The sequence below is a fragment of the Acromyrmex echinatior genome, unplaced genomic scaffold (genome assembly GCF_024713525.1).
Source record: "Acromyrmex echinatior isolate Ae372 unplaced genomic scaffold, ASM2471352v2 Scaffold23, whole genome shotgun sequence".
NCBI classification, from domain to species: Eukaryota; Metazoa; Arthropoda; class Insecta; order Hymenoptera; family Formicidae; genus Acromyrmex; species Acromyrmex echinatior.
The window spans coordinates 127501-155318 of NW_028259057.1; the positions used below are offsets into that span (position 1 = coordinate 127501).

At 38.6% G+C, this 27818-nt stretch overlaps 5 protein-coding genes across 12 annotated transcripts in view; 3 read left to right on the forward strand and 2 right to left on the reverse strand.

The window, feature by feature from the left end:
* Positions 1-27818, reverse strand: part of LOC105146661 (uncharacterized) — a 157417-nt gene that overhangs the window by 110462 nt on the left and 19137 nt on the right. The window lies entirely within an intron of this gene.
* LOC105151168 (uncharacterized) overlaps positions 1-27818 on the forward strand; it is a 212709-nt gene that overhangs the window by 41296 nt on the left and 143595 nt on the right. The gene's annotated exons all lie outside the window — the stretch shown is intronic.
* On the reverse strand, positions 3973-4693 carry LOC147906505 (uncharacterized). The gene is made up of 2 exons (XM_087416481.1): positions 4582-4693; positions 3973-4522 (listed from the first exon to the last, which is right to left on the reverse strand). The coding sequence occupies exons 1-2, from the start codon at positions 4632-4634 to the stop codon at positions 3973-3975; spliced, it is 603 nt and encodes a 200-aa protein (XP_087272607.1). The 5' UTR covers positions 4635-4693.
* Positions 9904-10648, forward strand: LOC147906506 (uncharacterized). The gene is made up of 2 exons (XM_087416480.1): positions 9904-10015; positions 10075-10648. Exons 1-2 carry the CDS (start codon positions 9963-9965, stop codon positions 10622-10624), a joined length of 603 nt encoding a protein of 200 aa, XP_087272606.1. The 5' UTR covers positions 9904-9962; the 3' UTR covers positions 10625-10648.
* On the forward strand, positions 23728-25848 carry LOC147906507 (uncharacterized). Its single transcript, XM_087416466.1, has one exon. It carries the CDS (start codon positions 23732-23734, stop codon positions 24977-24979), a length of 1248 nt encoding a protein of 415 aa, XP_087272592.1. The 5' UTR covers positions 23728-23731; the 3' UTR covers positions 24980-25848.

Consider the following 27818-nt stretch of genomic DNA (forward strand, 5'->3'; position numbering starts at 1 on the left):
TCGTTTAGGTTTTCCGCAATTCGCCAGCTACTTTTCATGAATGTGCAAGATCTGAAACTCTTATATGCAACACATATTGTGATGTGTTGACTACAGAAGCCGATAACAAAACTGTAAGTCTTTAATTTTCTTTCGTTTTTCGTATTCAAATGTAGCTGGCGATTTGCATTGTTGTCGATACTTTAATTGTGGAGAAGGATTTTTCAATCTATAAACACAGTTACGAGAAAGGTGTTTTTAAAATTTAATGATAAAACTGGATACTCCAGCATCCCCTTAAGAACTGCCTAAAATGCATTATCTTTTCTCCAGTTAGTGGGAAACGCGAAGGATTAATTCATTCAATACTTAAGAGCAACAGTCCTTTCAGCATCTTGCATGGGGTCAATAAATAAGAAGTGTTTAATCAAACAACACTTATTTGTTACAATAGATTTCTTTATAATATTTGTTAAGCTGTATCCGATTAAGACAATTTTGAGTAAGGAAGCGATTGATTGTTTGCGACAATATTTCGAACATTACTCATGTCCGGAAACAATAGTTATGGATAGAGGCAGTTGCTTCACTAGAGATGGGCGATGTTCAGAAAAAACATCGATGTGAAAATATTCGGTCACTAAAAACATCGATGTTCAAAAATCGATTATTCAGATAAAAAATCAATTTAAAATCGAAAAGTATAAAACACGAAATAACTATATATGACTGTTATTATTATGAATTATTTTATATTAATTTTATTCAAAGTATATATATAAATACTCTCGACCGACATTTTGAAATTCTTTCTGCGATTAAAAAAAATATTTTATTGGTGATAAAAGAATAAAAAGTTATTTAGATAATAAATTAGGATTTAGATTCTCGGTTAACTTAATAATGATTATCTCTTTTTAATTCTTAGATTGCATATAAAGAGTAAATTGAACCGGGAAAATTAATCTTATATTTGTGAAACCAAGCTTTAAACATAAATTTGTTATAAGAAAACTTCAGATGAACTCTATATAAACTTTATATATTTAATAAACTATATAAAGTATTTTATATAAAGTAAGTCACTTAATATATAAATATATGAAATAAATACTTTACATAAAGAAAACATATGTAACATATTAATCGCGATAATTATTACTTAATACAGGAACATAAAAAACAAGTGCTAAATTAGCATCTTGTACTAATCCTCTCTCTGTTTGTGAACTCAAAAATAATAGTTGGTTTAAGTACTCACTGTTTGTACTGTTCGTAATGCCTAGAGAAATGGCATTACTGGCAATCGATGTTGGATAAAAATTAATCGGACATCGATTAATCGATTAGAGAAAATATCAAGTAAAAATATTCGCTTCAGCCAAAAAAAACATCGATGTGTCGATTAATCGCTTAATATCGCCTATTCCTATGCTTCATTAGTACGGCATTTGGAGATTTCTTAAGGGACCAGGGAATCAAACACGTTAAATTGGCCACAGGTCTCCGTGACCAGGTCGAAAGAGTCAACCAGACTCTGATTCCGATGTAACTAAATTATCAGACAATTCAGCAGGCAAATACTGGTATAAAGTTATACCCGAAGTTGAACATGCATTGAACAATTCTGTAAATAGAGTAACCAGCGAGACACCAAGTCGATTATTGTTCGGCGTAAAACAGCGAGGTAAACCTGTAGATAACTTGAGCGAATACTTGCGAGACGAGATCAGATAAGAGAATTACTTAGACGAGATTAGAAAATGCGCGTCCGACAGGATCCTACGATCACAAAGGATCCTATGATTACATACGAGGCGTATAACAAAGAGCACGCGGATAGCAAACGTAAAGAAGCGCACGATTTCAATAGGCGATTTAGTTTCCATCAGGAATTTCGATAACACGACAGGAGCAACACGAAAGCTTATACCTGTATTTAAAAGAACGTACAAGACAGCCGAAAAGTTAGATAACGACAGGTACGTAGTCACCGATGTGGACGGGTTTCAAAATATAATACCTTACGCTCTTACCGAGGTATCTGGCAAGCTGCTAATCTGCGACCAAGATATCAAAAGCAAGAGGAGCAAATTCGAATCGATGTGGAAATTTAATTCGTAACTGTGATCTCGTGATTATTCCTATTATTTGTTCCTTTCTTCCTCTTTTCTTCATTTATTTTGAGTTATGTAAATCGTAAAGTAATGCTTTTCCGTTATTCTCTGTTGGGATGACAAATAGTCAGAGATGGCAAAATGTAGCGCGCATTCTAGTAAATAAGAGAGAGCGAGTTGGCAGCACTGCGGTGTCAATCTAGAGAAACCGTTGGCGAAGGATTATATCCGTGCGACTCAGAATAAATCGGCACTTATCTTCTACATCATGTGATCTTTATTTCCACCACACGCTGACTCAAACAAAAGGCCATTATTTCCTACAATGTAGTTTGCTTCTATTATTAATAATTGGTAACAACATTCACATCAAATCAATTTGTTACATATTCACAAATTATTTGTTAAAGGTACTAGTGGCTTGTTAAATTAACAAAAAGCTATCTCTCAGTGCATATTATGCGATCAGTTAATTATTTCGGAATTTATGTCGTTAGAGATAATAATATACACTAGTGCTTATAAAGATTTATACATTTCGGACCAATTCCGGCGCGCTGCTCGAGGCTCAGCGGCGATGCTGCCGGACGCTCACGTAACGCTCTGACTCAAGAGCGTCTCTGTAGCTTAAACGTACGAAGATCGTTATTAAAAATTAGTTTTCTTGCAAAATAATTTTTATTTCCCTAAAAAATAAAGTACTAAATTTTCTAAAACATTTTCTCATAATAATTCTTGGTTCCAGAAACTATTCCATAATTATTATAAATTTACATCGAGAAGTTTTTCTAGAATAACTAATACATTTTGTCATAATAATTCTTGCCTACCAGAAACCATTCAATAATTGTTATAAATTTACATCGAGAAGTTCCTAGAATAATTAACATATTTTATCATAATAATTCTTGCTTATCACAAACCATTCAATAATTGTTATAAATTGTTTACATCGAAAAGTTTCTATAATAGACTTGCGAAGATTGAAGTCAAAAAATTATTATTTTATTTAAAATGATAAAATTATATTCGCTTATAGAAGAAAATAATTATTGCGATATAGAATCTTCGTTACTTGAGACTTTATAAAATTTCGTATGGAAAACACGGAATTTCCAGATTTGCGTATTTCCTTCATTTCAATCTTTGCAAGTCTGTTATAAAAACATCTCAATGTAAATTTATAACAATTATTGAATGATTTCTGGTAGGCAAGAATAATTATGACAAAATGTGTTAATTATTCTAGAAACTTTTCGATGTAAATTTATAACAATTATTGAATAGTTTCTGGTAGGCAAGAATTAATATGACAAAATGTTTTAGAAAATTTAATATTTGATTTTTTAAGATCATAAAAATTATTTTGCAAGAAAAATATTCTTTAATAATGTAAAGTATGATCTCCGTTACAGATGTTAGTAGATATACTAGGCGGGTTCTAACCCAGGGGCTAGAGGGGAATGCGGGGTGCGGGGAAGTACTTGTAGGCGCGGGGGATACCTAACGCGGGGGAAAGAGGGGGACAGGTCTAGGCTCCTACACAATAGGACTCCTACACAATAGGGCTCCTTTTTTTGTTATCAAAATTTGACCATGTTTTTCTTTAAAAATGCATTGATAATAAAGGTTTGAATTTGACCATGACATATTTTTCTTTTCTTTAAAAATGTATCGATAATAAAGGCTTGCATGTTAGAGAAAGATAGAGCGCGCGTGCTATGAGTGAAGAAAGAATGGAAGAATTAATAGAGTACGAGTTTCTTTTGTATGATGCAGTTTTTTCAATTTTTATGGTTTTTCCTGGCGCGTCGAGGCAAAGGATGGGAAGTAAAAGACAATACACATGAAATAAGGCTAACAAAAAATGTTTTATTTACATCTTATTACACCGGTTTTCATACTTATTAAAAACTAAAGCTAATAGTTCACAATCAATGAGCTGCTGTCCATTGAAGATGTCGCTATCACATATAATGTTCTCAGATGCGATGTTGGAGAATCGCGTATACTTGGTATCTACCGTATCGACGAGTCGAGCTAATCGTTCGAACGTTACATCGATACACCCGTTAAAGTCAAACATACGGCGTAGCATCGTTTCGATCATCATAATGCGTACCGATGAAGAATTGAGACGTACGACCGTAGCATAGTTCAGCATGAAAACACTGACGATTAGCGGTCCAACGCTTATAAAATTATCCTTGTATTCGTTTCGAAACAGCTTGTAAATATTTCCTCGCTTCTCGTAGAGGCTCTTCCACATTTCGAGAGACAGCGATAGTTCGTGTCCGCGATGATCTCCAAGGGCGATCTCCACGTAACTCGGTGGGCCAACGTTGATTCCAATTTCCAAAAATTTGTAGCCCGTATTCGTTAGATCGTAACGTCTGCTCAGTAAACGCACCGCACGATGCTCCGTACTGTGTACACACATAATGTTAAAAAACGTTTCTTTTGTGTATAGAACGTTGAAACATACATGTTATATTCCTTCTTCACATCGTACGATGCACTGCTCTCTTTAGCGTACATTTTTTTCAGTCGTTCGTACAAGCGGGTATCGTAAAACTGATTGCATCCGTGTAAATGGTAATACTTCTGGAATCGATGAGAGAAGACAGGTCCTCCCCCCTCTTTCCAAGAATTTCGAACATGTTGCGACACGTTTTATCAAGTCTTTCTACGTATTTTCTTTGTCACGAATTTATACATACGTTTATACATACGTTTATACACACGTACATACGTACATACGTTTATACATACGTTTATACACACGTGCATACGTTTATACATACGTTTATACATACGTACATACGTTTATACATACGTACATACGTTTATACGTACGTTTATACACGCATATATACGTTTATACATACGTTTATATATTACAAAGGAAGGGAAAAGAAATATATAATAAATACGTTAACGTATTTTTATTTAAAAAATTCTTTTGCAACCACCAGTTATATATTTTCAATACATTTTGTAACGCGCAATTCTTAACATGTTGTCCACATCGTATAATATTAGTAACATCTAGATTAGATAAAGATTCCATGTGTTCTGTCGTAAACTGCATCCAGGGTCTCAATGTACATGCGTTCTCGCTCATCATCCAGAAGCAAGTTCCGCAGCCACGTTCGTTTCTCGCGTCCCTTGACATACATGACAGCATCAATAAATTTTAATTTCATCAATTAAGTAAAAAAAATCCTATATTCGATCAAAGCTGATCTTATTCCCTAAATATTTCGGTTTGAATTTATATACATACGTACATAGACAATTCTATAAGCCACGCAATAAAGTCCTTTTCAATCTTGAAACGCAATCATGGATGGAACTACAGTGGTATTATAAAATTATGTATTACAATTTTGTGTTCATACATGTTCCCTTAAAAAAACGATATTCATTAGTTGTTGATCAAACGGATGTTCACTTATTTATAATCATTGGCGACAAGTATTGTTGAAGTCGGCACGCTTGATTTATGCGAAACTGCAAAATTGTGTTTCTACGTATCCAACAGAGTAATCTTACCGCAAAACATGTTGAGATTCATTATTTTCCGTAGAAAAAAATTTTTATATCACACTTATGCAAAATCGTATCTAACGTGGTCACAACTGCCGTACATTGACGTTTCACCGAGAAGAATTTATGCACTTTCATCTGTTAAACTTAAATTATCAACCGAAAAATGCTTTACTATTATATTGTGTATCGTAGACGAGATACAGATTACTAAAGCCATCTATTGGAAAATAATGGATTTCTTTTTACTATACCTAATATTATGATATTATTTATTTATTATTTTAATATAATAGATAAATAATATTGTATATGCATGTAACCGTATAAAAATTAATTTAATGTTTGTATATACAGTTATACAGGGTGGCGCGAATCAGAATATGTAGGCTGCTGGAAAAGTTTCTGCAATCTAATACTTCCAGTGGCGCCAATGTTCTGCTACTATCACATCCGTAAAATTAGACGTTTTAAACTTATAATTCAGTTGACAGTTTGTACCCAAGCCAACTAGTTTTGTTTGCATAGTATTTTAAAAGAAGTTACTTTTGTGAGAAGATGGAAATTTCGCGTAAAAATTTTCGGGCAATGATTTTTTACAAATGTAATCTAACTCCGAAACAATGCATCGATCGACTTCATTTGGCTTTTGGGGATGAAGCACCATCCAAGGACTGTTTAAAATTGATTTGCCGAATTCCAGCGTGAACCTTTCTTTGTAACGAATTCCGTGAAGGTCCATCCACGTCTGTTGTTGCCACTAATGTTGATGCTGTGCGTGAAATGATTGAGCGAGATCGGCATATAACATACCGCGAGATTCAGGCATCCTTAGGCATTGACATGAGCAATACATATTTTGCATGATCACTTGCATGAGCGTACGGAAACTTTGCAATCGTTGGATCCCACACAATTTGACCGAAGCTCAAAAACAGGCTCGTGTTAAATGGAGCAAAAAAATGCTCAAGAAATTCAACCGAGGTCGATCAAATTTGGTCTACAATATCGTTACTGGGGAAACATGGATCTATGGATTCGTATGAGCCCGAAAGTAAACAACAATCCACTGTTGGGGTATTTCAAAATGAATCGAAACCAACCAAAGTTGTTTGTTCACGCAGTGCTGCCAAGCAAATGGTTGCTTGTTTCTTCAGTTATACCGGGCATGTGGCAATCGTGACTTTAGAGGATCGAAGGACTGTAAATACAGATTAGTATACAACAATTTGTTTGCCAGAAATCATAAATGAATTGCGTAGAACAAACCGAAATCATCACATCATCCTTCATCATGACAATGCCAGCTGTCACACAGCACGTCAAACTGTTGATTTTTTTATCCAGTAAAAATGTCGCATCGATGACTTATTGTCCGTATTCACCTTATTTATCACCTATGATTTCTTTTTGTTCCCAAACATTAAAAAGAAGATGCGTGGTGAGCGATTTGAGTGCCTGAAGCAGCTGTTGAAACATTTTGTACACTGATTTCTGAGGTTACAGTCTCAGAGTGAAAAAAATGCTTTGAAAATTGGTTCGAGCGTATGCAAAAATGTCGATCTTAAAGGCGAATACTTCTAAAAACAATACTACTAAAAACAATAAAGCCATTTACCGAATTTTACATGTTTTTTTTTCATATTGTTTGCAGAAACTTTGCCAGCAGCCTACGTACTACAGCAAGAAAGTTCTCGAAAGATTAAGTGAAAAAGTTATTTGTAATTATTTATTTTTAACAGTAATTTTTGTGATAATAAAGGTTTAAATATGGTTAATTACAGACTATGCTTAGAGGGCTACCTGCCGATGAGTTGCATATGCGGTAATATGTATTATAGAGTAAGTAAGCGTATATTTCAACGCACTCACTAATTCAAGTGATCATCTAAATATAGGCTGTAACTCGTTATATTTGAATCCTCATATTTCAAAAATTTCTGCTTAAAATAAAAATTTACAAATAACATTTTAACTTAATTTTTCGAGATCTTTCTTGCTATATAATACTTTGATTCGAATTTCAGAACACCCTATATATGTGTATATGTATGTATATGTACATATACAGATTATAAAACTGAAATAACGCCCTATTAATCATATAGTGTTATTTCTATAAAAAACTGAGTCCTCTACCATTTTGCAATTTTTTCAATATCTTTTTTAGTTATCCAATGAGCAAAATGTCTAAAATCGTATAAAACAGTTAAAATATTAATAATATAAAATATACATAATAAAGCAGCATTAATGTACAATAATAAATCTAATATGATATCTAATATATTTTAAGATGACACTGTATGATTTAACAAAAATATTCAGAACTGCACAGACTTGGAAATAATAAACGTTATTAAAGCATAGCTTGTTAGAAGTGAGGATTTAATAATAATAATAATAAAAATACCAAAATATATAGCTGAGAAAATATAAATACTTAATAATAAAGAAAATCTGTACAAGGCCCGCAGCGTGAAAATTAATTCACAAATCTTTGTGAAAGGAAATGTGCATTGAAAGTGACTCGATTAAAATCCAGACGTTTGTAATAAATTGCTCCATTGATATTAGTGTGTCAGTTATTTAACTTTGAACTGTAATGTTAAAAAATACACCAAAGGTTACGTCAGTCTGACAGACCACTGTCATATTTCTGCTAATTTTGTAAGTCCTTAAAATGAAGAATGTACGCTATGTGTAGTATGTACGTATGTGCATACGTTTTACATACGCGTGACGCGATGTTTTAATCATACTCGGGTCAATTTCGGACATCTTGTCGACGTTGATATGGTTCTATTCGTTGAACACGATACATGGCGGTACCGTTCGACGACTGTTGTTTCAAAGAAAAAGAAAAGAAATACGAAAAGATCTCGATTTAGAAATTGAAGTTGAGGTTTCTGGGAACTCAGTGTGTAGTTAGGATTAAAAGTGGTGCGACAGACATTCGATAACGGTTCGATAGATGTTTGATATTAATTCGAAAGATGTTTTTGACAGTGATTCGATAGACGTTCGACGATGGTTTAATATCTGTTAATAATATCTGATAATTGTCATAAATGTTTTGATTGTAGTTCACTAATACTATCAACATGTGTTAGTGGGTACACGATATAATAGTAAAGCATTTTTCGGTTGATAATTTAAGTTTAACAGATGAAAGTGCATAAATTCTTCTCGGTGAAACGTCAATGTACGGCAGTTGTGACCACGTTAGATACGATTTTGCATAAGTGTGATATAAAAATTTTTTTCTACGGAAAATAATGAATCTCAACATGTTTTGCGGTAAGATTACTCTGTTGGATACGTAGAAACACAATTTTGCAGTTTCGCATAAATCAAGCGTGCCGACTTCAACAATACTTGTCGCCAATGATTATAAATAAGTGAACATCCGTTTGATCAACAACTAATGAATATCGTTTTTTTAAGGGAACATGTATGAACACAAAATTGTAATACATAATTTTATAATACCACTGTAGTTCCATCCATGATTGCGTTTCAAGATTGAAAAGGACTTTATTGCGTGGCTTATAGAATTGTCTATGTACGTATGTATATAAATTCAAACCGAAATATTTAGGGAATAAGATCAGCTTTGATCGAATATAGGATTTTTTTTACTTAATTGATGAAATTAAAATTTATTGATGCTGTCATGTATGTCAAGGGACGCGAGAAACGAACGTGGCTGCGGAACTTGCTTCTGGATGATGAGCGAGAACGCATGTACATTGAGACCCTGGATGCAGTTTACGACAGAACACATGGAATCTTTATCTAATCTAGATGTTACTAATATTATACGATGTGGACAACATGTTAAGAATTGCGCGTTACAAAATGTATTGAAAATATATAACTGGTGGTTGCAAAAGAATTTTTTAAATAAAAATACGTTAACGTATTTATTATATATTTCTTTTCCCTTCCTTTGTAATATATAAACGTATGTATAAACGTATATATGCGTGTATAAACGTACGTATAAACGTATGTACGTATGTATAAACGTATGTACGTATGTATAAACGTATGTATAAACGTATGCACGTGTGTATAAACGTATGTATAAACGTATGTACGTATGTACGTGTGTATAAACGTATGTATAAACGTATGTATAAATTCGTGACAAAGAAAATACGTAGAAAGACTTGATAAAACGTGTCGCAACATGTTCGAAATTCTTGGAAAGAGGGGGGAGGACCTGTCTTCTCTCATCGATTCCAGAAGTATTACCATTTACACGGATGCAATCAGTTTTACGATACCCGCTTGTACGAACGACTGAAAAAAATGTACGCTAAAGAGAGCAGTGCATCGTACGATGTGAAGAAGGAATATAACATGTATGTTTCAACGTTCTATACACAAAAGAAACGTTTTTTAACATTATGTGTGTACACAGTACGGAGCATCGTGCGGTGCGTTTACTGAGCAGACGTTACGATCTAACGAATACGGGCTACAAATTTTTGGAAATTGGAATCAACGTTGGCCCACCGAGTTACGTGGAGATCGCCCTTGGAGATCATCGCGGACACGAACTATCGCTGTCTCTCGAAATGTGGAAGAGCCTCTACGAGAAGCGAGGAAATATTTACAAGCTGTTTCGAAACGAATACAAGGATAATTTTATAAGCGTTGGACCGCTAATCGTCAGTGTTTTCATGCTGAACTATGCTACGGTCGTACGTCTCAATTCTTCATCGGTACGCATTATGATGATCGAAACGATGCTACGCCGTATGTTTGACTTTAACGGGTGTATCGATGTAACGTTCGAACGATTAGCTCGACTCGTCGATACGGTAGATACCAAGTATACGCGATTCTCCAACATCGCATCTGAGAACATTATATGTGATAGCGACATCTTCAATGGACAGCAGCTCATTGATTGTGAACTATTAGCTTTAGTTTTTAATAAGTATGAAAACCGGTGTAATAAGATGTAAATAAAACATTTTTTGTTAGCCTTATTTCATGTGTATTGTCTTTTACTTCCCATCCTTTGCCTCGACGCGCCAGGAAAAACCATAAAAATTGAAAAAACTGCATCATACAAAAGAAACTCGTACTCTATTAATTCTTCCATTCTTTCTTCACTCATAGCACGCGCGCTCTATCTTTCTCTAACATGCAAGCCTTTATTATCGATACATTTTTAAAGAAAAGAAAAATATGTCATGGTCAAATTCAAACCTTTATTATCAATGCATTTTTAAAGAAAAACATGGTCAAATTTTGATAACAAAAAAAGGAGCCCTATTGTGTAGGAGTCCTATTGTGTAGGAGCCTAGACCTGTCCCCCTCTTTCCCCCGCGTTAGGTATCCCCCGCGCCTACAAGTACTTCCCCGCACCCCGCATTCCCCTCTAGCCCCTGGGTTAGAACCCGCCTAGTATATCTACTTACGTTTAAGCTACAGAGACGTTCCTAAGTCAGAGTTGCATTCTAACGTCACGTGAGCACTCGATCCGCCGAGCCTCGAGCGGTGGTGGGGAGCGCGTCGAAATGTGCAAATCTTTGCGATATGCACTGATATACACGATCGTCGTGTCGGTCTTTTCTGTTTATAATTTATAAGAATATAAAGGATAAGCGTTAACATGAATGCATAAAAAAATTGTATGTCAAAAAATCATAAACAATTAAGATATTTCTTTGGCTACAATCACTCTAGAAAGTTAATTGCGTACAACGTATGAATATGAATGCTTCTCCGCGCATGCTCTCTGAAGAGAGAAACTTTTATAGCGAGAATACACACACGCATAAAATGTTTCGTATCTGTGTGCACGAATACTAATCCGCATTGAAGACAGTTGAAATGTAACAACAGCATGTCGCTTAAAGAGGTTGTATATATATAGTAGAGGAGCCAGCTAAGAATGTATGAGCGAATAGAAAGAAATATAAAATGAGATGGGAAATCAAAGAAAATTATCGCTCAGCGTGCGAGAAGGAGAATTTCATCAAATTATAAATTTGGAGACATGGTAGTAGCTCAGCGCTAAGCCAAGCGCAGCGATTGAAACTACTCTAATTCAAAAACGGTATCGCTAGATCTCATTTTTTTTATAAGGTTCCTATAATGTTTCTACATAACATATTAGTAGGATATCTATGTATATTCTAAGCCATGGGGGCAAGCCGCGGGGTGAGGGGCCGGGGGGAAAACTGGCCGTGAGGGGTATTGTGGTGCGGGGGGGCAGCCAATGAGCAAGCTGCTATGGCCTCCCACCACCTCTCGCGGTTTTCCTTCCCGGCCCCCGTCCCCACGGGCGCATGTATGTGTGAGCTGGCGACGTCACGGCGTGACGCGTCGCGACGACAACGATCCGGCTTGAGAGCGGGCGAGCGACTGAGGAGATTCGCGCGTTTTTCTTCCCGCGTGCGCGCTGTCGCTCTCGCTCGCATCAACGTCCGGTTTCTCACTCGCTGTAAATATAATATAATAATGTAGTCTTACCTCCTTAAAGATACGGTCCTCCATTTTTGCCGTCGCTCTCGCTCGCACCAACGTTACGTTTCGTTTGTCGCTCTCGCTCGCACCAACGTTTTCGTTGCGTTCGATCGTTGTTAGTTTAATAAAAAAAAAGTAATAAAAAAAAGGATAGCGAAATCCGTCACGCAGTTTTACATATGTTTCATCCCCTGTCGCTCTCGCTCGCACCAAGTCGTCGCTCTCGCTCGCACAAACGTTTCGTTCGTCGCGTTCGGTCGCTGTTAGTTTAATAATAAAAAAAGATAAACGAAACAATAAATGATATTTTCTCTTCCACAGTTACACCGCGTTCTTAAAGGATACGATAAGAATCTATTTTTATGCAATTTTATAAAATAGTTTTTGTCTAATACCGCATGCATCCTCTGTCGAGCCCTCAAAGATTTTCCGTTATGCAGTTTTGCGCAGTTCTATCACTTTGATAGATACCACAAAGATGTGATAAGACATTATTGCATTCTCTTTTAGGATGCGTTCTCTCTCGTATGACATTGTTTCACTCTTCGTAAGGGTGTCTATTTTTATGCAGTTTTTGCATCCTCGATAGAAACCACATCCGTCAACAAGTCCGATGGACAATAGTATATAAATGCGTATGGGCGAGGCTTTTTTTCGTCATACATATATTTTGGTTTCGAACATATCAATATTATTTGTGTACTACTACGATGGAGTCTCGAAGTAAAGAGGTCGAGGAGCTACGACGAGATCCACTGAGAAATCGTTTGAACAACTATTAGATGAGGAAGAGGAAGAGGAAGATGTGTTCGAAGAAACATTTATGGGTTCTATAATCGATTTAATACATCAGACGTGGATTACCAATACGTTTGTAAAAAATCTGCGAATGATGATTGGATGTATACAGATCTATATGGTATATCAGCGAAAGATAGATCCGAATACGATACGTATGAGGGAGGCAAAGACGATGAAAGATGCATTAATGTCATTTTTGAATGTATTGAAAACGAGAGGTTTGCTGAATTCTACGTATTCTGTGGAAGAGCTGGATCGTTTCCTTTCTACCTCCGAGAGCAAAGTATTGCATCATTTGCTTATGGAAGATTTCATGACGAAAAATACATACCTCGAATGGTTACACGATTTGAAGGAATACGTTAGATGTCACATGGCGACACTTATCGATGCGCCGAATATCGATCGTGAGATTTTTGCATCGTCAGGAGAATCGACATCTGGAGATATGGACGCGCTTTTTGCTTCAACCTCGAAACAGCAAAACGATGGAATATCCCAATACATGACAATATTGGAACATGGTCAGCTGTACATCGTGAGCACTCCGGAAGGACAGACTGGACATCAGTTGATTCGCGTAGATTTGTATGACATTCATGATATTAAGAATAAGGAAAAACGTCAATGGTGGAAATATGCAAAAATGAGAACACAATTTGTGACATCTTCCCCTAGAGATCGTAAGCAGCAAGTGGTTAATCGGCTTTTGGATTGGGTAGCTGATGATCTGAGGAAATTACCATCGCTAATGAAGGAAAAGAAAAACGTATTGTAAAAAAAGTATATATATAGAAGAGAGGAAAAGACGCATACGATAATCACATATTATCTACTACGCATATCCTACATAGCTATTTCACTTTTACTTACGATTGTTTCCTTCACACCGAGAGAACGCAGGACACGATAAAAGAGAGACGCATCGCGCGATTGTCACATTGGTGTGGTTTTAATCGGTACTGGCGACACATCTGACAGTTATGGTGCCGACATTTGTCGATTTACAAGGTACAGTTCGTGTTTCTGGTTTATTTTTTTTTACAAAACGTGTGCATTATGTGTATTATACGTGGTTTTTTTGTTAAAGGGTTCATCATGGATGAGCGTTTCGTAGTAAAGGAGGTGGCGATATTGAGAAATGGAAGGGAGATGACACATTACGTTTTTATGTGTCCGATGCCATGGCGTTTCCTAACGAAGAAAGATCAGTCGCACGCCTCGTGGTTGATGGCGCATCATGGGTTGCGCTGAAATGATGGGATGATACCATACCGTATGGTGCAACGCTTGATAACCGAGGCTATGAATGGACAGAGCTATGATGATGCTTTGATTTACGTGAAAGATCTTGAGAAACGGGGATGGTTGATGGATATTATAAAAAACGACAATATTATTGTGGAAACGATCGACAATCACTTTAACGACATTGAATCGTTGGAAAATTTATATTCTACTAATACCTTCCGGTGTGGAAGACACAAAAACCGTTGCGCATTGCAAAATGCAATGAAATTGTACAATCAGTATAAAAAATATCAAAACGAATAATAGTGCATGTTTTTTATATATTATAACAATTTATTATAATTCTTTATATATTATGATGTACTAATTTTAGTTTTTTTGCATTTTATTAAAAAGTAAAAAAAGAAAAATGTGAATAATGGATTTTTTCCTTACACATATCCTTATGTGTGTGTGAGAGAGGATACAACATCCTTTGAATGCGATAGGATGCGTCGTGTTTTTATACGCGTATTATTATTTGTAAAAGATAAGATGGGCTTGCGGTTTGTTGTTTCCGACGAAGGAACGGTATATAAATGCACAGGGTAAGGTTCTTCTCACAGTGATTTTAATATGTTAAGCGATAGCGATAGCGATAGCGATAATAGTCCGAACGAGAGTACGGATAGCGATCCGTCAAGTGCGGTTTCGGATGTAGGTAGCGATGTGTACTGTTACGAGCGTATGGTATAGAGTCCTACGTTGGTTACATCTTGCATAAAGGAGAAGAAATGTTGGAACTTAGCCACATACCATTTACGGAGAGAGATTGGGAATCATTGTTCGCGAGAAATTTTATGGATTCAAAGTGCGGTAGTTGTTGTCGATGATCGCACAAGAAGGTACGAAAACGCAGTTATGAAAGGTGTGCGAATCGATGACATTGAAAGGATGTATAAAAAGATTAAATTCGACATACCTAGAGATAGTTGCGGTGAAACGCTCTGGTTCACGTGTAAGCGAGGGTAGTGATTTTGTTTTAATATAGAGAGAGAGAGAGATGGATGAGGAGGTGGAGGATCTTTTTCATCGTGCGACGAGTATCGATACGGCGAACGCGTATCGAGTATGGGAGGAAAAATGTGACGAGTGTCTCGATTTCTTGCGGGAGACGTGTCGAAGCGGTAAACGTCGACGAACATCTGCCGGAGTTGTAAATGCGGCGATCGCTCGACTAGCACGATTGGAAGGTTTGAGAAATGTCCTACGACAACGTTTTGAACATGTGGGCACTGGCTATGTCGAATCGCAAAAAAGAGGGGGATTCTCGTGGTTGGAGATCGAAACAGCTTTTAACAATCGCGTATTGACTGGTGTAGTGTTGAATTCGAATTACATCGAACCTCGACAGTTTCTCGATGACGCGAGAGATATCGTTCTCGATCGGATACGCGATAATCTTCAGAGACATATTTGTTTGAAAGTGAATACAATATTCAACGGTGAGTTCGTTGCGGATGCTAAGAGATCTGCTAAGAGTATTACTACGAAAAATCACGAGCTTTTCGACACATCCGATCTGCGAGAGTGGTACGATAAACACGTGACAGATGATACTTTAGCGGCATTGGAGGAGTTTCAGGAACGTGACAGTGGATGGGCGCTATCACGTATATTGAATCTGATTGTAAATGTTAACAAATATAATCCTATGCATGCGGGATGTTGGGTGGAGCTGCCGCGAGAAATTATGCTGAGGAAGGCGGTAATCAATGTGCGTTCGATAGACAATGCGTGTTTCGCTTGGTCAGTGGTCGCCGCTCTGTATCCAGTGCAAAGTCATGTGAATAGGAAATCATCGTATCCGGATTATACTACTGTGTTGAATCTTGAGGGTATCGAGTTTCCTGTTACCTTAAAACAAATTACGAAATTTGAACTTTTGAACGATATATCTATCAACGTATTTACCGAGCGAAAGAGGGGTAGAAAAAAAGACGGTGGCAATGTAATCGTTCCTCTTCGTCTAACCAAAGAGAAGAAAGAGAAACACGTAAATCTGTTGTACTTGCAAAAGTCGAGACGCGACGACGAAAATGTTATCGCTCATTTCACATGGATTAAAGATCTGTCACGATTGATAGGTTCGCAATTGAGCAAGAATACAGGAAAGAAGTATCTGTGCGATAGGTGGGTATATTAATTGGTTTTGTATATATATATATAATTGTGTAACGCGTACGATTTGTTACCTTACAGATGTCTGCATTACTTTTATACGAGTGAGAAGTTGTCGCTTCACATCGTTGACTGTACTACGACGAACGATTGTGCTGTTATTCTTCCGAATGAGAACGATAAGTGGTTATCGTTTCGCGATCATAATAAGAAGGAGCGGCTTCTCTTTGTGGTTTATGCGGATTTGGAGTGTATACTGGAGAAGAAGAAGAGGACCAATGATGAAAACATTTCAAGATTCACCTATCAGCATCACAAGGTTTTCAGCGTAGGGTACTACATACGTTGCGTATACGATGAGACTGCGTCGATGTACAAATCTTATCGCGGCGAGGATTGCGTATCGTGGTTTGTCAAGGAATTATACGATTTGACGCATCCTACGAAAACGATATTCGACAATAATGTGACTATAGCGGAATTTACATCGAACGTTGAGTGGGAAAAATTTCGAAACACGACTCACTGTCATATCTGCGAACGACCATTTGAGGAAGGAGATGTGCGCGTACGCGATCACTGTCATTTGACCGGACGTTACAGAGGTCCCGCACATTCACGTTGCAATTTACATTATCAGGATACATACGTTATTCCTGTATTCTTTCACAATTTGGCAGGTTACGACGCTCATTTTATCATAAAAGATATTGCTAACAGTTTTGTGGGTAGAGTTGACATGTTACCTATAATGAAAGAAAATTATATATCGTTTACGAAACATGTCGGGGATACAGTAAACTCTAAATGGGGAAAGGACGGTGTGAAAGTACGCTTTGTGGATTCGTTTAAATTTCTCAATACTAGTCTCGATAAATTGGTATCATAGCTTGATAAGAGTAAATTGAAAATCACGCGATCGGAATTTTCCAATCTTGACGCTGAGGATTTCGATTTGCTTACGCGGAAAGGAGTGTTTCCGTACGAGTACGTATCGACAGCGTCGATAAGCTAGACGAGACTAGTTTACCATCGCGTGAAATGTTTTACAGTTCGTTGACCGACGAGACCGCTTCCGATGACGATTATCAACACGCGACAAACGTTTGGCAACGTTTCCGCATAGAGACTCTCGGCGATTACAGCGATTTGTATCTTAAGACAGATGTGCTTTTATTAGCAGATGTTTTCGAAAATTTTCGTGATACGTGTATCGATAGTTACGGATTGGATCCAACGTATTATTACACTTTACCGGGATATACGTGGGACGCTATGTTGAAATACACTGGTATTCGATTCGAATTACTCACCGACATTGACATGGTGATGTTTGTGGAACGTGGTATACGCGGTGGTTTAAGTCAATGTTCGCATAGATACGCGCAAGCTAATAACAAGTACAATACATCTTCGTACGATCCTTCGAAACCTTCGACGTATCTCATGTACTTCGATGTGAACAATCTGTACGATTGGGCGATGTCCGAATCCTTAGCGTACGGAGAATTTCAATGGATCGACGACATCGAGCGCTTTGACATAATGTCAGTGTCGTCAGACTCCGTTATCGGTTATATTCTAGAGGTCGATCTTGCGTATCCGCAAAACGTACACGACGCTCATGCAGACCTTCCATTCTGCCTCAATCGCGAACGGCCTCCCGGAAAACGGAATGACAAACTATTGGTCACTCTTTACGATAAGGAGCGCTATATCGTGCACTATCGCAATTTACAACAATGTATTCAGCATGGATTACAAGTAAAAAAAATTCATCGAATATTTCAATTCGCACAATCCCCATGGCTTCGTGAATATATTGAACTTAATACGAGATTTAGAATACTCGCGAACAACGATTTTGAGAAAAATCTTTACAAATTGATGAATAATGCGATATTTGGAAAAACGATGGAGAACGTATGCGATCATGTTGACGTTCGGCTCATAACGCGTTGGGATGGGAGACATGGTGCGGAAGCGATGATAGCGAAACCGAATTTTCACAGTAGAAGTGTTTTTTCTGAAAATCTGATCGCTGTTGAATTGCGCAAACTCGAGGTGAAATTAAACCGATATACGTAGGTATGTGCATTCTTGAGATATCTAAGTTGCGTCTGTATGAATTTCACTATGAATACATGATACCATTGTATCGCGATAGATGTAAGATTATGTACACGGACACGGACAGCTTGATTTATCTTTTAGAATGTAAGAATGTGTACGAGAACATTAAGCGTGATATCGCGAGATTCGACACGAGTGATTATCCTGAGAGAAATGCGTATGATGTTCCATGGGCTAACAATAAAATACCCGGTTTGATGAAACATGAAAATAATGGTGCGATCATGACGGAATTCATAGGACTCAGAGCGAAGATGTACGCATTGAGAGTGATCGGAAAGAGCGATACAAAGAGAATAAAGGGTATCAAGAAAAAGGTAGTCGCGAAAATGATCACTTTCGACGATTATGCGCGATGTTTGAACGATGCGACGGTACAGTCGAGACGTCAGTCGTGCATACGATCGACGTTGCACGAAGTTTACACAGTGTCTGAATTGAAGCTCGCTCTTAGTCCGTACGATGACAAGCGGTACGTCGTACCCGAATCGGTCGATACTCTACCTTGGGGACATTATAAAATACCTCTGTAGTTTTTTTTTAGTTTTTTATTGTATTAAATAAAAAAGAAAATTACAATACATCGTTTTATCTATCCAAGAATTATGTAAATTGTCCATTCCTAACCATTTCACGAACACCTCGTTTCCTCGTTTGCGTAGTATAATATTTTTTCCACGAGATAAACGTCCGGATTACTAGGTGGGGTGAAAAGTAACCTCCTTGGGAATGAAAAAAATTTTTTTCTTATGCAGAATCTCGCCCAAAATATGGCGTGTTCGCTCAGTACTAATCTTTGTAGCATCTGCTAGCTCGCGCACCTTCACTTTCCGGTCAGCCAACACCATTTCATGTATTTTTTTGACATTTTCCTCGGTAACCGCATCGGAGGGCCTGCCGCTGCGGACTTCATCGGTAGTGGAGTTGCGGCCACCATGAAACTCTCGAAACCAATATTTGACGGTGTAATCTGACGGAGTATTAGCCACATAATATTTATCCAACTTTTCTTTTGTTTCCTTCGCCGTTTTGCCTCTCAAAAAATAATGTTTTATGAGAGAACGAAAATCGTTTTCGCAAACACGTCAACAACAATCAGCTCTCAAAACAAAACTAAGGGCAGTATCGCACTGCCACTTGGCATGTCTGCCTAAGTATGAACGGACTACAAGGCACCATAAACTTTTTTGCAGTAGTGGCGCATTCTGGCGGTCAAGGAGGTTACTTTTCACCCCATCTAGAGACTCGCTGCAATTCGCGTTCGTAGAATCCAGCAGCTATCGGCTTTCCTTGATAATCTTTCAATAGATACGTTGCGGGATTCGTACGTTGTGTTTTAACGATGTAAAAAATCTCGGTGGACCAATTGGGTGTATAACCCTTTTCAAAAATTGTCTTGAATTTACTAATACGTACTGGATCGCCTACCTTGAATCTCGTTGGAGCGGCAATTTTTACATGACTGTATACCGTCGACAAGAGTCGTTTTGCAACGACGGGGGTTACGTCTATCGGTCGTATCCCAATAGTTCGATGTTTACGATGATTATAATCTGACAATAGACGCGGTAGCTCGTCGATCCATTTGTACGAGCCGTTTAACGTAAATGTTTTCCACATGTTATTCTTGAGTGTACGGTTGAATCGTTCCATTATCGACGCTTTCATCACCGAATACGTCGAATAATGATTTATGTTGTATCTTTTCACAATTTTTTTCTGTACGGTAGTGTTGTAAAATTCCTTTCCTTGATCTGTCTGCAGGTTTCGTGGGTATCGTTCGTCCTCGCGAAATATTTTAGACAACGCTGTGGCTACGTCGTTTCCGTTCTTGCTCTTAAGCGGTAGAGCCTATGCGTATTTACTCAAAACATCGATAACGGTTAAAATTGTAACCTTTGTTGAATCGCGTGTAGGGACGCATCTCGACTACGTCGGCTTGCCACAAATCATCGAGGTCGTGCACCACGACGCGACGACGTGGAAAATTTCTTCGCGCGGGCGCGTGGAGTTCTTTCACGAGTTTTTGTTTCTCGACACTCATCTATTTTTCTCTCTCTCTCTTTTATTGTGACAGGAAACGAGCCTCGCGCGTATCTTTTAAAGCAGGTACCCTCGATTCAGATGCCGAATCTCGTTCTCATTACGCACTTTCTTTGACATAGTCGACGCAGATCACCTACACCGCGATGCAGTATCTGCATATCGTTAGACACTTTCTGAAGCGCGAGTACGATCGTATCTCCTTCCTTGTCGTTTTTAAACGCTCTCTCTAGCGTCTCCTTCGTGTCATTCGCTAGTTGACGCAGATCCGTTACATTTCGATTTAGACGCTGACTCTCATCAGACACTTTCTGAAGCGCGAGTACGATCGTATCTCTCTCCCTGTCGTTTTTAAATAATCTCACTAGCGTATCCTTCGTGTCATTCGCTTGTTGACGCAGATCCGTTACATTTCGATTTAGACGCTGACTCTCATCAGACACTTTCTGAAGCGCGAGTATCGCATTTCTCTCTAACGTCTCTTTCGTTACTATGTTATTCATTCGTTGACGCAGATCAGTTACACCTCGATGAATCTCATCAGACACTCTCGTCGATAGCGCGTTTACACTTTTCGAGACCTCCTCCACGTTGTTTCGTACTTTTTCCACATCGTTCGAGATATCTTTCTGCGTATCCTGAAGCGCGCGCACGATCGTATCTCTCCCAGTCGTTTTAAACGATTTCTCCAATGTCTCGTTGGTCACTACATTTTTCATTCGTATCGTTATATCTCGATTCAAATGCTGAATCTCGTCAGACGTTCTCGTCATATTCTTTTCCACGTTTCTTCGCACCTTCTCCACATCGCTATGCGCTTCCTGTACATCTCTCCTTATCGTTCTAAATGATTCCTCGATCTCGTTTCGCGTATCTCGAATCGTACGCTCGACGTAGCTTTTTTGTTTACCACATCAGTGTCGAATTCCGGCGCAGCTACGTGTTCTATTTTCCGTTCCTTCGCGTCGTAATGATCCGGATTCAGACAAAGCCCATTGTCGTGCACGTAATTTCGTAAAGATTCTATCGACGATCGTGATTTTTCGATTTCGTTTCCCCTCATAGACATACCAAATTTATTCACAGACATCATATCGAGTTCACGCGAATTTGATCACTGTCACGATTTTCGTCATAGCAATTTAATTTATAATTAATCCAGCTTCGCGAAGTTCTTCGATTATTGACAATATTTCGTTGTCGTGAGCATTATTACCCGCTCTACGAGAAGCATCGAGCAATTGAAGACGATCCACCAACTCATTGGGGTCGTCCCAATAAACGTAATCTATTTCGTTGTTGGTCAATTTCGTACCGGATGGTATATTTGTCTTTATACCTGAACCAATACTAGTGCCACTGGTCTTACGATGAGTAACTAAGAGCGGAGCGATAATGTTTTTGTATTTGTGTCCTTTGTTACTCTTAATAGGCATTCTGGCGTCATTGTCACGTCTGTGAGCATCAATAATATATGTTTGTTTATCATTCTCTGTGTAGATAGCGTCGTTTGGAATCTTCTTGAAGATCAGCTCGTATAGACCTGGTGTACCTTTGTACCTCACCCCGTCTATGATTATAGTATCGTCCGTATCTACGTCAAATTTTTTACTATCTAACATCGTACCGTTTTCATCAAAATAAACACCGTAGACAAGATCGATTTCGTTTCTTGCATCACCAGTTAAAAGAGTATTTACGTATATTTGTCCTAACGGTCCTAATTGACTTTGCAATCTCTGACGACCTTGAGGTGTGTTCAACACCTGTCTGACAGACGTTTCGAGCGACGACGGATCATCATCGGTTTTAAAAATTTCTTCGTCCCGTAAGTTAAATGGAGTTACCTGTTGTTGTTGTTGTTGTTGTTGTTGTGATTCTATTGGTGTCGAATGAATTATGGACGAATCAAACATAACGTTTGATCGTTTCTTTTTATTTATTTGTTTGTTCCATGGAAGACGTTGGGGAGTAGTTTGTGTTGGAATCGCATCATCATCATCATCATCATCGTCGTCGTCGTCGTCGTCGTCGTCGTCATTATTATCCTCATCATCGTTGTACTCACGTTTATTCTTTTGCTTACTCTCCGTAAACTTAGTGTCAAATGGTTTACCTCCACATTCAGTGTTTCCAGCAATTTGTTTCAACGGTTCGATAATAGGTTTTAATTGTTTCTCCAAACTATCTCATTCTCCATTATGCCAGTCTTCAATGCTCGGTGTTTCTTACGAATCGACGCGCGAGTCTTCGCGATCAGTTTTGCTGTTTTCTCCCGTTCAGAGATACTTTTCGTTCTGACCATCTTATCGTAATGTCAAAGAGGTACTGCTCACTTTTTTTTACAAAAAAACACTACAAATGATTTTTTTACACTACAGCGAAATCGTTAAATCCTCGTCTATATCTACCGTTGCGTAACGCGCTATCTTTGTCTATTACCACAAAACCGTATTTGTGTTGCCAACATAAATGGCACAACGTGCAAAAATTCTCATACGATATATCGGTGTTCACGTGATCGTTATAAATGTGTTTTAAATTGGTACCGTCTTGTTTGAATAGTATTAAAAAATTTGCATTATCGCGTATCAAATGTTTCGGTATTTTTGCATACGTCTGACAGAGATAAAAACAATCAATGTTCGTATGTCGACCCATAGAAAAATATTCTCTAATAGTATTCTGATTATCGCAAGCCACATCATCGAATACAAATATTGAATTGGGAAGTGCCTCCTTCGGTGGTATGACGTCGCGATTGTTGGAAAAAGCGTGGTAACCGATACCATTTATCGATTCGAGTAATTCTTCCAAATATCGATATTTCGGTTGAAAGAGAGATTTCGAATACACGTATACGTTTTCGAAACGTACACCATGTGGACTTTCTATTAAACTTATCAAAGCGTTTGTTTTACCACAATTAGATGGTCCGCAAATGATGCAACGAATTGTATTCGGTAGTAAAGGGCCGTGTCTACGAATTTCTCCAACCGTTTCATCGGACGTGAGTCGCGTCTTGCGGTCGAGATTCGACACTCCTATCGACCGTGATTGCCGTACAAATCGCATTTACTTGTGTAACGCGCGTGCGCGATGTAACGCGAGCGAGTTTTTTCCAGCACTATTTATATCCCCGAGCAGGCACTCGATCCGCACAGTTTTACTGTAAAGAGCAATCGTCGTCGTTGTTGTTATCGCAAAAAATGTTTTTCTTACTAACGGATAAACGTCGGATTCTCGATTTTACCGCCGAGCAATTGCAATACGTACCGAAGATTGTTCTTCTACAGGAATTTGAGAATTACGTGGAGCTACTGTGGGATCGATTACCCGAACATTTAAAAACGGATCCTGAAGTGCAACGCTATCGTCCGTGTACAGAGCATTACAATCGTTCGTGGCAACGAACACACATAGACGGTCCGCCACCACTTATCAAAAATTGTGACATTTCGTATGAAATAAGCGTGGAGGACGAGGGAATGATTCCTGCGTATGGAGCAGGTTTATTTGACAAGGCGATAAACGCGCTTCCGTTTGAAGTACATATACCTGGTTATCAATTTTGTGGACCCGGTACTCGTCTCGCGAAAAGACTAGCGCGTGGTGATCGAGGTATAAATCGATTAGACGCGGCGTGTCGCGAACACGATATCGCCTATTCGCGAAGCAACGATCTCGCCGATCGTCACATTGCCGATCGAGTTCTCGCCGAAAAAGCACGCGAACGTATAACAGCGAGTGATTCGACGTTTGGTGAGAAAGCTGCCGCGACCGCTGTATGGGCAGCCATGAAAGCAAAAACGAAATTAGGAATGGGTATGAAAAGAAGGAAAAAAACGAAAAGGAAGAGACTACTTCCGGTAACGAAACGCGGAGGTTTCCTACCGATTTTACCAATGTTGGGTGCACTCGGGTCTTTGATCGGTGGAGCGGCGAGCGTAGCGAGAGCTGTAAGCGATCGCAAAGCCGCTCGACGTCAGACGGAAGGTCGCGGACTGTATCTAGCGCCCTACAAACGTGGTGGTGGTAACGTGAGAAAAAGAAAGGCAAGAGATAAAAAAAAAACATCGTGGAAGGAAACATTAGAGACTCTTAAAATACCGCTCTCCGGTATCACAACGAACGAACAGTTGAATCGTGCGGCGTATCGTTTGCGTTTACCATTCTTCAGAGATGTGTTTATGCGTGACGCGTTACCGACGAAATCACATCGTAATGAAAGCGGTATCGTAAATCTCGATAATTCGGAAAATGCTGGAACACACTGGATTGCTTATGCGAAAAAGGGAAATAAAGTTTACTTCGATGGTTTTGGCAATCTTAGACCATCGAGGGAACTCGAACACTATCTCGGAAGCAACGTAATGTATAATCGTCGCTCTTATCAAACGTTTGATCAGAGTATTTGTGGTCTAGTCAGTTGTGTCTACGATTTCTTCGAGAAATAGATTGGAGGAAAAGATATATCTAATAATGTGTCGTGTGAGTCGTCTCAGTTGAGCGTTTATCTTCGATTACGTCATGTCGTGGACTCTCACGTTAACTGGAACCACCAGTATTCTCACGGCGAGTTACTTTCCTGCGTTGGATTTAAGTAATGGCGAATACGAATTGGGTCTTACGAATTTCGAAACGTACAACGCGATACCGAATGTTACTTCCACGAACAATAACTTCTACTTCGATACGACAAAATAATCACGATTCCCGAAGGATCGTACGAATTGAGTGCTATAAACAAGTATCTGAGAGCTGCTATCCGTCACATGCTACGACGAACGTCTGACGATAAAGATAATGATGATGATAACTACGCGTACATATTCGACGACAACGATGGCAACGATAGTACTCATATAGAAGAGATACTGAATCTTCGAGCCAATGAGAATACAATGAGAAGCGAGATCAAATGTGCGTACCGAATAAATTTTACGAAACCGAATAACATCGGTTCGCTATTAGGTTATTCGAACTCTCGCGTAATACAACCGAACAAGTGGTACGCGTCTGACAAACCTGTAAACATTATGAATGTAACTGTAATTCATGTAGAATGCAACATTACTTCGGGTGCGTACAACAATGATAAACCAGCGCATACGATACACGAATTCGCGATGAACGTTCCACTTGGATATAAATTGTCTGATACTCCTACACACGTCATTTATCTCCCAGTCGTCGCGAGAAATGTTACCGATATATCGATACGTATAGTGGATCAAAACGGACAGTTGATAAACCTTCGTGGAGAGGCGATATCGATTCGACTTCATATACGACGTAAACGATAAAAATATGCTCACGAACAAAAGATGCTCGTTCTGAACGAGTCGCACGATTGTAAGAATACATCTACGGCAATAATCGTAGACAACCGCAGACATCGCAATTATCATTGCTCACCGAACGATACGCTGAAGGAAAGCGGAGAGGAACGGAGGACAGATTGAACGCTGCGAACGTCGCATTTCTACGACCTCTGGGATTCGTCGTGAGAAATGAGTCGCGATATTCTACATATAGGAAGTGAACCCATCTTCGACGACCGTATCGTTAAGATCGAGACTCACACTTACAACCCATACGCTAACACCACGTTCGGATACAGCGATGAAATACGAATACCTATACAATACCAAGATCTGTACACGTTACCGTGTGAGAGTTTTCTATACGTCGAGGGAAAATTTTCAGCGAAGAAACCAGCTGGAGACAAATCCGAACAACCAAAACTGTCGAACAATTGCGTCGCGTTCGTGTTCGATGAGATTCGATACGAGATAGACGGTGTGGAAATCGATAGATGTAGAAACGTTGGTGTTACCAGTACGATCAAAAATTTCGTATCGTTAACCACTAGCAAGAGTATAACATTAGAAAATGCAGGATGGGACGCCACAATGCACTTCTTTCGCACATCTGTGACCGATGATTTTAACTTTTGCGTACCGCTCAATACACTTCTAGGATTTTGCGAGGATTACAAACGCATAGTAATAAACGCGCGACACAAACTTATCCTGATACGTGCGCGTAACGATAACAATTGCGTCGTGGCGCAGGCATCGGCGGAACCTAAAATCATGCTATCGAAGATACAATGAAAAATGCCACATGTAGTGCTGAACGATGTCAATAAATTATCACTTTTGCGAACGCTGGAAGGTGGACGAAATCTCAGCATGTGTTTCCGGTCGTGGGACCTGTACGAATTTTCTCTGCTTCAAAGTACAACAAAGCATTCGTGGGCTGTTAAAACAACATCGCAATTGGAAAAACCGCGATACGTAATTTTAGCGCTTCAAACCGGAAAACAAACGAACCGTCGCAAAATGTTTCGCAATTCGACGTGTGTAATCTCGCTAATGTGAAACTTTTTTTAAATTCTGATTTTTATCCTTACGACGATATGAATTTAGATTTCGAACGCAAGAAATATGCTGTACTCTACGATATGTATGTAAAATTTCAAAAGACATACTACGGTAACGACAATCGCGATGCCATGTTATCTATCGGGGAATTTCTTTTGCACGGCCCATTCGTAGTGATCGATTGTTCTCGTCAAAACGAATCGATAAAAAGCGCTACTGTGGATATTCGTATAGAATTCGAGTATAAGGAAAATATTCCACTGAACACCACAGCTTATTGTCTCATTATTCACGACAGGGTGATAGAGTATAATCCATTGACTAATGTTATTCGCAAAATCGTATAATATTTTTTTCAAGCGCTCTCCTTCTTCATCAAAAAGTCACATGCTGTCGTATTATAATGTAAAAACAAACACATGAAAGAGTACGAGACGCGATTCATTACTATTGACGAAGCATTTCGTCGTGTCGTATATATAAAAAAATCACGGAACGCGATTCATTACCGCTGACAAAATGTTCGAGTACACATCGGTTTTTTTTATTTTCCTACTGCGTGTCGTATACTTGTGCCACATCGCGATGTCCCCCGCGTTCGTCATCGTCGTCGTCGTCTGCGTTACGCTTACTACGACAACAGCGTCAACGATAGCGACGAATCGTCAAGGCATAGATACTGAAACAATTCTGTATCTACAAAAGTATGGCTACTTGCGTAAGAGTGAAAACAACACACAATTATCATTCGAAGAGGAAGAACTTAAACAGGCGATTTCGTTATTTCAAGAATATTATCAAATACCGGGTGATGGTACATTGAATAACTATACGTTGTATCAAATGAGTAAACCACGATGTGGTCTCCCGGACATTTTGCATTACGAGCGTAATACAGGTAGGAGGA

Bases quoted from the DNA above. Each gene is read 5' to 3' on its own strand.
- LOC147906505 (XM_087416481.1), bottom strand. From the start codon at position 4,634: ATGTACGCTAAAGAGAGCAGTGCATCGTACGATGTGAAGAAGGAATAT. The intron at 4,523-4,581 runs GTATGTTTCAAC...GTGTGTACACAG, and splicing joins GTGAAGAAGGAATATAACAT to TACGGAGCATCGTGCGGTGC.
- LOC147906506 (XM_087416480.1), top strand. From the start codon at position 9,963: ATGTACGCTAAAGAGAGCAGTGCATCGTACGATGTGAAGAAGGAATAT. The intron at 10,016-10,074 runs GTATGTTTCAAC...GTGTGTACACAG, and splicing joins GTGAAGAAGGAATATAACAT to TACGGAGCATCGTGCGGTGC.
- LOC147906507 (XM_087416466.1), top strand. From the start codon at position 23,732: ATGTTTTTCTTACTAACGGATAAACGTCGGATTCTCGATTTTACCGCC.